General features: G+C 45.2%; 1 protein-coding gene across 1 annotated transcript in view; it reads right to left on the reverse strand.

The window, feature by feature from the left end:
- The window catches only part of SNED1 (sushi, nidogen and EGF like domains 1), a 1,138,259-nt gene extending 1,128,990 nt beyond the window's left edge, over positions 1–9,269 (reverse strand). The window contains exon 1 of the mRNA XM_033958723.1: positions 8,827–9,269. Coding sequence (XP_033814614.1) covers positions 8,827–9,030 — 204 coding nt within the window. The 5' untranslated portion in view covers positions 9,031–9,269. The remainder of the gene's footprint in view (positions 1–8,826) is intronic.
- Between the last annotated feature and the right edge of the window lie 1,904 nt (positions 9,270–11,173).

Consider the following 11,173-nt stretch of genomic DNA (forward strand, 5'->3'; position numbering starts at 1 on the left):
TTAAAAAAATTTCCATGCCGCCTATCAACTAGGCGGATTACAAAGTAAACGTACATAAAATATAGGAATTGGAAGACTGTTTGGGACTGAGATTGGGCCTGGTGTGGTGGGTGGAGGGAATAGGCATGGAGGAAGGGCAGAACACGGGGAAATATTCAGTTTAAGGAGATAGGGGAATGCGGAAGAGTGAACAGGGAGACAGAGTGTGAATAATGGACATACAGGGAACAGATATTATGATTTCTTTGGTTTATGTATTTTACTACGTTTTCAGCTAAAACGTAAACTACGAACAAACTTGAAATGATGCTATTCAAAAAGAAGGACATGCTAGAAGGAAGTGGATAGAGAACAGAGTTAGAGAAAGACTGGGGAATATGAGGAAAGGAAATGAGAAGTGTGGTGTGAGAGACAAGAGATAGAAAGCTGTAGGTGGACAGTAAAAAGAGGGAAATTGAAGACTATAGAGTAGGAATGAATGAAGAGAGGGCGAAAAATAAATTGAAGAACATGGAGCAAAAAAACAATGTTGGAGATGGATGTAGTGGAGGAGATGAAGAAGACAAGGAAGAGAGAGAAAAATGGCAAATGAACAAAAATCTTGGTACCAGAGTTAAGAGAAGACAGAGGAAAGCAGAGACAAAAAATGGTAAAAAAAAAAAAAAAAGGATTGTATTTTAAATTTTGAACAAAGTACAAAACAGCTGAAAGTCCATGAAGAGGGTGGAGGCAGTGCAAGAAAGGATGGGGGAGGGGCGCGACATGGAGGACAAGTCGCACGTAATGCAATTATAGCTTGCTACAGCCCTGAATGCACACAGCAGGCAACTGCCTAGGAGAGGAGCAAGGCTAGGATTGGACCGTGGACGGGGTAGGACTGTGGGCGGGGCCTGGGTCCTCTTTTTTTGTCATCACAAATATGGTAACCTAGCCCAGACTTTCCCACTGCACTAAAATCCCCGCTGCAACTGACCTGACCCCCGCTGCAGCAGGAGAGATGCCCAAACTCTCCCACTGCACTATAATCGCCGACCTGACCTGACCTAATCTCCCTCTCTCCCCCACTGGCAAGTTACCCCCCCACCGCCCCCTCCCCTTTATCTGTCCTGCCCCCCCCCCTACAAAGGGAGAGATGCCCACTCTCCCCTGCTGGCAAGTAACACCCACCCCCTGCCACCAACTCCGCAGCCCCTCCACTTTACCTTAAAGTTGATGAGCCGGAGGAATGCGGACCCACTCCTCCCAGCTTCCTGCATCGTCTAAAATGGGCCTTCTCCTTCCCGGTGCATCTTGGGATGCACCGGGGAGGGGCCTGAGGCTCTGATTGGCCTAGGTTGTATAAGGCACTGATTAGGCGTCTGGGACAATCAGAGGCTCCTTCCTAATCTGGGGAAGGGCCTGAAGCTCTGATTGGCCCAAGTTGTTTAATGCCCGTCCCTTTGGAGGGGCCTTATACAACCTGGGCCAATCAGAGCCTCTGGCCCCTCTCCAGTGCATCCCAAGATGCACTGGGGAGGGGGAAGGCCCATTTTAGATAACGCAGGAAGCTGGAAGGAGTGGGTCCGCATCCCTCTGGCTTATCAGTAATGAGGTAAAGGGGAGTGGGGCGGCAGAGATAGCGGAGAGAGGGGGTACTTGCCAGTGGGGTAGAGTGAGCACCTCTTCCGCTGGAGGGGGGGTCGGGTCAGGTAAGGGGGAGGGTGTGGCAGAGACAGCGCCGGGGGGGGTTACTTGCCAGCAGTGGAGAGTGGGCCTCTCTCTCGCTGCGGGAGGGGGGTTAGGTCGGGGATTTTAATGCAGCGGGAGAGTGTGGACATCTCTCCCGCTGCAAGGGGAAGGTCGCTGCTGTTCCAGGAGGAGGGTGCTGATGCTGGGAAGGGGAATTGTGATGCAGCGGAGAGAATGGGCATCTCTCCCACTGCATCACAACACAGGGGTTTCTAGCAGTCTGTGACACTGACCGGCACACCTGGACCAGTCGCTGATGACGCTTTTTTAAAATGGACTTGCATTTTTTAAGAATCCACCAGAAGGCTCATTTTAATGTTGACGAGCCCATTTGAATGTCAGTGTTGGAGACTGCTAGAATCCTTGCTAAAGCCGGATATAATCCCTTTTGACAATCTGTTGCTAAACTGTGTACAGGCTAAACTGCCGGAAAACAGTTTAGCGACAGCGTTAAAGTTTTGAGAATCAGGGCTATAGTGTTTCTTGATGCTCTGTGTAACATCTCCCAATAAGGGAGTAACTAACAAACTTCTGCCTTCTGTGGCAAATATTTAAGCTAAGCTATCAGCTCCTGGATTCAGTTTGCCAAGACCCCAAAACTAGATTGAAAATAGCTATTCTCATGGGAGAAATCCTGGAATTTGAGGGCAAGAAGGGGGAAATTCTATAAAAGGCACCTCAAGATAGGCACTTAACTTACACCCTCCACCCCCTCTTTTACAAAACCACGCTAGCATTTTTTTTAAATCACTGGTTGTGGCGATAACAGCTCCGATGCTCATAGAATTCCTATGAGTGTCAGACCTGTTACCACCACAGCCGGCGATAAAAACGCTAGTGCAGTTTTGTAAAAGGGAGGGCTTTAACAAGCTCATAATTGAAGCCAATTACTAATTAAGTTAGACCCTAGCAAGGTTCTGATAAGTCTAGATCCCTCTGTGTCACTCTACCACTCAATCATATTGCATGAATTTGTCAAAGAACTTGTGAAGCAATGGCGTGTGGTCAAAGCCTTCAAGAGATTCAGTGAATTCCCAGCTTTTCAATGGTGTATTGGTGGGGGGGGGAGGGTTAGGGGGAGGGGGAAATTTGCAGTAGAATCTCTCTCTGTTTACTCCTTGCCCTCCTCTCTCCCCCCACAAATGCAGCACCTCTTCCTTCTGTTCCCCTCAATTGGCACAGCACTAGGGGGAAATATATATTTTCTATTTCTCTGGTGTTGTGCTACATGCAAGACTGACTTCTTGAGATTTCTGTTTAATTTCTTTCTACATATTTCTACTTCTAGATTGTGATCAGTTATTCTATATTTGGTATCTGTTTTGTTTGTGTAACCAGGACCAGGTATTCTGTTAGCATGAACTTTTTATTTAGAGATCTGTAGTAACTTGACATGTTCAGTTGGGTTTTTTAAAATAAATATATTGATGTTTACTAATGGTGTTGGGGTGCTGTGGTCTATGATGCTAGGGTGCTGAGCAGTGTTCCCTCTAAGCGGGCGGGTGTTGTGAGCAAACTTTTTTCACCGTGAGCCAAAAATATCGGGCGCCAGCAAGTTATGAGCCAACTCGCCCGATTCTCCTCTCGCCGCCCTGCCATCTGCCGTACGCCTCTTCCGATTGTGCGCTGTGACGAGAAACGTGTGCGCTGCGATGTAATATTTTGTGCGCCAGCGCAGCTTAGCGGGAACACTGGTTCAAATGGTTTTATTTATTTCCCCAAATTTATTTTTGTTATACGCATTGAAAATATTTGATATTGCGTTTAAATCAAAATCTCAATAAACTTGAAACGAGTGCCCGTGAGATTGTGGGAGGGTTAAATACTCAAAACTTAGAAGTTTTTGCTACGCCAGCTTTCTGGTATCTTTACATACAGTGGCGTACCTAGCATATGTAACATCCGGGGCCCATCATTTTTTGGCACCCCCCCCATCTGTAAGAAAAACATGATTTTTAGTAACAAACCACACGTCACACATGAGTACCTAGGAAAAGGCAGCATCTTACATATTGCAGTGAGCAGTACATCAATACACCCATTGTAAAACTAAACAAGCCAGACCAGCACAGATCAATCCTACACCGTCAATCCTAACAGAAAACACACAGAACACAGAAAACACCTTCGCCTAGTAAGGAATATGTAATCACAAACTAACCCCTCCCTCTTTTACAAAACTGTAGTGTGGATTTTAGCTACGGAGGTAACAGCTCTGATGCTCATAAAATTCTGAGCATCAGAGCTGCTACCACCAAGGCTGGTGCTAAAAACGCTTCACAGTTTTGTAAAAGGGGGGATAAAATAAAAATACATAGACAAAGGTTAAATTGAACCAGCAAGAAGCTGGACTCTGCATACAATGCTTCACAGAAACAGTGACACATGTCTCCTAAAGCAATAAATAAATAGAAATTTTTTTCTACCTTTGTCTTCTGTGGTTTCTCCTTTCCTCATCTTCTTGTAACTCTCTTCCTTCCATCCACTGTCTGCCGTCTCTCTTCCCCTATATGGCATCTTCTCTCCTTCTATGCCCCTTCCAGAAACTGTATGCCTCCCCCTTCCATCTCTCCTTTCACCCCATTGGTCTGGCATCTCTCTCCTCGCCTTCCCTCTCCCACACCTCTCCTCATAGTCTGGTATCTCCCCTTCCCTGATTCTCTGGCATCTCTCTCCTTTCCTTTTCTTCCATCTTTCGTTCCCCCTCCATGCTCTCACATCTCCCCCTTCCTTTTCCCTTAGACTGGCATACCTTCCTCCTATGCTCCAAGCCCTGGCATCTCCTTTAATTCCCTCCCTCATCTTCCTTCTCCCTCCAGCTGGGTACCGCAACACTCTTCCCTGCAGCTCTGCACTTCCCCACAATTGCCATGCTTCGGTTCCTCTTCTTCCTTCCTTCCTCCCCCCCCCCCCCCGCGGGACCCTGCGGCACCATCAACTCTTACTCCCTCTAATGTCGGCCCTGCAGCTCCAGACTTCCTCGCACCTTCTCCCCTCCCCCTTTGGATCGCTATTATTTTAAATGTTATAGCCGCAGAGCTGTATCCATCAGTGGAGATGTCTAACCTCGGCCTGCCCCGGAACTCTTACTGCAACAGTGACTTCCTGTTCCTGCCTAGACGGGCGGCTGCTGCAGTAAGAGTTCCGGGGCAGGCCGAGGTTAGACATCTCCACTGATGGATACAGCTCTGCGGCTATAACATTTAAAATAATAGCGATCCAAAGGGGGAGGGGAGAAGGTGCGAGGAAGTCTGGAGCTGCAGGGCCGACATTAGAGGGAGTAAGAGTTGATGGTGCCGCAGGGTCCCGCGGGGGGGGGGGGGGAGGAAGGAAGGAAGAAGAGGAACCGAAGCATGGCAATTGTGGGGAAGTGCAGAGCTGCAGGAGCTGTTATAGCCTCCCCTTACCTTTGCGACGCGTGTGTGCGCTGTGAAGAGAAACTTGTGCGCTGCGATATAATATTTTGTGCGTGAGCGCAGGCCAACGCAGCTTAGCGGGAACACTGGTGCTGAGTAATGCTGCCTGATTCAGGTAAAAAACTGTTTTTGATTCGATTCAGCCTACTGAATCGATTTGATTTGAATCGATCTCCCTCCTATTTCCCTGTGCGGCAGCTTTCTGTCCTTCCCATCCCCCTGTGCCGCACTTCCCGACCCCTTCCCTGGTGAGGCCTGACATACCTCCAGGTCCTCCTAAAGCAGCAGCAGCAGCAGTGAACGGTTAGCAGAGATAGGCTCTGAATAGGCTTGTTCGCGGCCTTTGCGGCAGAGGGAAGTCCTGGCGTGGCAGGCCACAAACAAGCCTGTTCAGAACCTACCTCTTCTAGCCATTCATCACTGCTGCTGCTACTGCTTTAGGAGGCCCTGGAGGTATGTCAGGCCTCACGGGGGGGTGGGGGGAAGGGGGGGTAGAGCTTTGAACTGAATCGGCAAGTCTGATTCGGTGAATCGATTTGAATCGGGCAGTACTAGTGCTGAGCCCCTTTTGTGGTTTTTCTGAGGGTGTGAGGTACTCTTTTGATGCCACTGAGTCCCTCTTAGTTGGCATATTTACTGAATCCCCTGTTGTAAATGTCAGCACACGCCACTGTGAGCGACTCTTTTGTGAAATTCATTCTCATCACAGCAGGCACTGTCTGATAGCAAAGTGAGGTCTCATGTATTTTAATCCCTTATAAAGAATATTTGGGCCATCATCCGTGGAGTGACAGCTGTCCTGTCTGCCAGATTGTACTGCTTAAGATTTGTACAAATTGCCCCAGTACTATGTGGATAGCACCAGAGTGGCATAAAAGAGCCTGGATTTCCTCCAAACCTGGTCAAAAAGTTCTTCAGTGTAAGACAACTAAGAACAATATGATCCCTTCTGAACCAGGCTAATTTTAGAACCATTGCACAAGCTGTTCTACTACTATACCTGGATTACTATGAGCCAGAGAAAATCAAGTACTTATCGTGATCAACTGCTCTCAGCCCAAACTATAACTCCTCCAATTCTAAAGATATTCACTGTGTGAATTATACACTCAAAATCAGATGCTGTTATTAAACAACCTTCACTGACTATCCTTATAGTAAACTATTATCACACTCACTCCACACAATGAAATTCACGGTCATACCACAAAATCTGCATTTCCTATAAGCACAGATATATATCAAGACCCCGTGTACCTCAACCCATTTGTAATTAAAGAAACGTTGCTGACATCATGCAAAAACACATCATTAAACATATTACAGAAAAGCACTTCACTCCAACTTAGTGTTCAATCCTTAGTGTTTGAGGTTTGCAGCAATCAGCACATGTGATATAAAGGTGCAAGTAACTTGTTTATGTTTATTGGAAGCTTCTATACTACTACTAATGACGGGGGATCAATTCAGAGCAGTTTGCATAAGCTTCAGTAAAGGTGTTACAATACATGAGCTTTGGTACAGGTGTTACAATACACAAGCTTCAGTAATGCATGAGTTAAATATATGTATATCTTACTTATATACCATCTATGTACATATATTATTATAGCTTCTGTATGTCATATATTCATCTTTCTTTGTATTATTTGCGAGTTCACCCTTTCATGTTCCAAGTGCTGTTTCCTCCATGTTGCTATTCCCTCTAATTGTTTCTTTATTTGTTAAAGTGTTCTGTGAAGAATATCATATTTATTCCTTTAATTTGAAACATGCCGGTTTATTATGTATGCATGAAAGATCCATCGTTGTTAGTTGAACACTTGTAGTGTTGATTTGATGTCCCGATAGTTCAGGCACCACCATTAAACTGCAGTGTGTTATCAGCTTGAGAAAGTGGTTTAGGTAGCTAGCGCATGCAATTTGTGTCAGTAGGTTTGCAGGGGTCTCAAAGTCCCTCCTTGAGGGCCGCAATCCAGTTGGGTTTTCAAGATTTCCCCAATGAATATGCATGAGATCTATGTGCATGCACTACTTTCAATGCATATTCATTGGGGAAATCCTGAAAACCCAACTGGATTTCGGCCCTCAAGGATGGACTTTGAGATTCCTGGTTTAAAGGCACCATCAAATGCGCATGCACAAATCAGTTCAGTATAACAATAGAGTATTTATTTTACAGACTCGGCATACTAATGATTCAGGTGCCATTATTAAACTGCTATTTGCTAGAAGCTATAACTGGTGCATGTGAGTTTAAAGTTTAATAGTTATTTTGTTGTTCATGTTTTTCAGTACCAACATATTTTTTTGTTCTTTAGATCTGATAAAGCCTATTTGTGACCTCTGGTAAAGCAGATACTGTTGGGTTTGGGCTGAGAGCATTTGATCAAGATACCATATACCTGTATACTCAACTATAAACTGAGATTTTTGGGCTAGAGAAAAACAGAATTCTTTTTTAAGATCACCTGCATGGCATATAAAGTGATTTACTGTGGCAATTCTGGCGGACTAGTATTAGACATCAAGATACCTCATTCATTCCATAACGCAAGAAGAACGCAATGTCTTAAGCTGTTCCTCCCCTCACTTCAACATGTTAAACAGAAAAAACTATTTGAGTCCACCTTTGAATTCCTGGGCCCCAGAGTCTGGAATAATCTACCTCTGTACTTACGCCAATTTCCCTCCTATTACAGCTTCAGAAGAATGTTAAAGACTTATCTGTTCTCCTCATAATGACTGATCTCTACCCAACTCTCTATCTAGAATCTGTTTGCTAATGTTATAACTGATCCCAATCTTATTACAAGCTGCAATGATTCCTTGTAGAAAACTGCAGGACATAACTGTATGGTATGGTATATTCAGCAACTATCCATAAATTTAGACTGACTTAAACTGCATAACTTTATGGATAATGACTGAATGTCACCACAATCCATAGGGCTACTGGTGGTCACTGCTGTCCATATATATTCAGCACCACTTACTATCCAGATAGTGGTGTTGACCCTGGCGGCTATTTATTGACCAGGTCACTGCATTGGAAACATTGGCCTTTTGATGAACATTAGGAATGAGAATGCCATGAGGTATTGGTTTGTTTCGGGGTTTTTAGGGGGAGGGGGTAATCTAGAAGATTCTTTACATGTTTGCTCAAGATAAGATTATACAAAAATGTTATTGAGATTTTGAAACCATTTCAGATTTCAGTTTTCAGTTTTCTCCTAGATCAACACAGCTACTAGAGTTTTGTGTATATGCAATCTTAACCTCTGAATTCTACAGCTTTTGAAGGGTAAGGGATGAAGGTGGGAGTTTGAGTGGGGACAAAAGGAAGAGGATTGATGCAGCCTCATCTTGATGGAATTTTCATTTATCTCTTTGACAGCCATATCCAAGTCACAGACTGGTGTCAACATTTCTGCCAAGTCATAAGCACTGCAACGCTGTATATATTATTAAAAACATCCCAGTCATAGACTTCTCCAAAAAGCTGCAAACCTCTCTGAATTCCACATTTAAAAAAACACAGTTACAGGCTTCACAAAAGGATCGCAGTAACGTTTCAGAATGCTATACAAGTCACAGATGCTGTGGCAATGATATCGTTTATACTTACAGCAATTATCCAAGCGTTCGATCAGCAGAAGAGCAAATAACTAGGGATACTTACATAGAGCTCAGCATGTGCAGCACCAAAGAAAGGGAACTGGATAGAAATGGGCAGGAGCCCAGAACCACCGTCATCCTGCTTCCTTGTGATAGAATCTCCTTGCTCCAGTCCGAAGGGGTAAAAGTCATCCAGGGGTACTGACCCCCTGACTTGAGTCCAGCTGGTCAGGGCAATTAGCAATGTCCAGCAGAAAAGCCCCATCATGCCCGCAGCTTGCTCCAAGGAACACTGGGGTACTGTACTTTGTTAGAGAGCAGGAAAGATTTTCTGCTTTTTAAACTGAAACTCTCACACTTTCGGGTAGTGGTAGCTGGGGGGCGGGGGGGGGGGGGAGGGAGAAGGGAGAAGGGGGAGGAAGGAAAAAAGAGAAATGCAAATCGGTAATAAAAATTAACTTATTGGTACAAGGTAAAAAATACACTTAGGTTTTAAAGGTAAATGACAGCCAAGTCTCTCTCTGTATTGCTATACTGTTAATGGAGACAAAGATTTTAAATCAGTCAATAAAGAAACTAAGTAAAAAAAAAAAAAAAGAGATTTTAAATCACAGCTAAATAGAGATGTCTTGAAGCTGCAGGTCAGTTAAACTAGCTGATCTCTCTCTCTTTCTCTGCAGGAGATCTGAACTTGGTTACACTGGGGTTTCTGTTCAGATTGGAGGCTCAGATGAGCGCTGGCAGAGAAAACAAGCCAGAGCTCATTGAGATAGAAGGCTCCACCCATCAACCCCCTTCAGCTCCCTCATTGGAATATTCAGCGAGGAGTTATCAGCCGATTGGGAAATTAAAAGGAGACGTGCCTCGCAGAGACAATTTGAGGAGGTTGTGGGTGGGGGTATGCAAATAAAGGAATGCGCTTTAAAGGGGAAAGGCTTTTAATAGCTTCAATATGATACGGGGTATAATTTGCTGCTAAAAGACAGTGTTGTGCAATCAGTGAAGTCCCTTATAAACTACTTCATACAAGTATCTACACTCTACAGCTATTTTATTGTTCTGTGCATGTAACTAGTTGCTTAAGCAAGTAAGAGAATCTTTAATAGCTCTTTGCTAAAGTCCTGTGGACGCCCTTAAAACAAGGTACTTCTGTGCTGAAATGGGTATTGTTCCGGGTATATAAACGAAACTGTACACGTGTTTAGAAGCATGCGAGTGGAATAAATAACGAAGCAATTTAGCGGATCTTTTGACCAGGTCTAACATTTTAGCATTGAACTCCCACAACAGGTAACAAGAAGCGATTACTATTCAACAATCAAAAGTGTTTCATTCAACTCTTAGTTTACATATAGACAGAATATTAGAAGTTACAAGTTGCTGCTTGTCCACTGTCGTTTTCCCGAATAGTTAATTACTTCACCGTGCTCCTTACAACAATGTATAAAGTGTCCGCTTTGTTCTGGAGCATCTGTGAGTTCTCCAGGGAATGATACGAGATTGACTAGCTGATCTTATGGGCAGGGGAAGGGGTAAAACACGGACCTGACGGACCTCGCGGATCTAAAACCGCACGTCCTTAAAAATCTGAGGTCCGTGCCACTTGTAGTTAGTTTCTGGCTCTGACAGACCTCGATGACAATTTAGCGCTGACGGATCCGTCTCAGCATAGGAAGGGAAAAGTATTAGGATCCGTCAGCGCTAAAATGTCATCGAGGTCTGTCAGAGCCGCGGACCTCAGATTTTTAAATTTACTGGGGCTGCAGGAAACCGGTTTAAAGGATTCGTTTTAGGGCCGCTCCAGCACTAGTCTCTGGCTCTGACAGACCTGGATGACATTTTAGCGCTGACGGATCCTAATACTTTTCCCTCCCTATGCTGAGACGGATCCGTCAGCTCTAAATTGTCATGGAGGTCTGTCAGAGCCAGAAACTAACTACAAGTGGCATGGACCTCAGATTTTATTCCTTAAAGTATGTTGGAATCTATTAGGGTTATAACAAGACAAATAACATAAACATAGTCTTAAAGAGCAACAGTTGGCTGACTGGAACAAAAGTGCCTTAGTATATCCTGAGCTTTTCTGATTTCACGATCTGGGCAGTGGCGTACCAAGGGGGGGAGGGCGTGGGGGGGGGGCGTTCCGCCCCGGGTGCCAAGCCCTGAGAGGGTGCTCCCGGTCCGGTCCAGTTCCCCCCCCTGCGCCGGGTGTCGCGTCTGGAAACAGCCTGCAACAAGATCGCGATGCCAGCGATCTTTGCCTGCTTCGGCTGTTTCCTCCGCCACGGTCCTGCCCCTCCTCTGACGTCAGAGGAGGGGCGGGACCGCGGCGGAGGAAACAGCCGAAGCAAGCAAAGATCGCTGGCATCACGCGATCTCGCTGCAGGCTGTTTCCCCAGGGAAATGAAGCG

The sequence above is a fragment of the Geotrypetes seraphini genome, chromosome 9 (genome assembly GCF_902459505.1).
Source record: "Geotrypetes seraphini chromosome 9, aGeoSer1.1, whole genome shotgun sequence".
Taxonomy (NCBI): domain Eukaryota; kingdom Metazoa; phylum Chordata; class Amphibia; order Gymnophiona; family Dermophiidae; genus Geotrypetes; species Geotrypetes seraphini.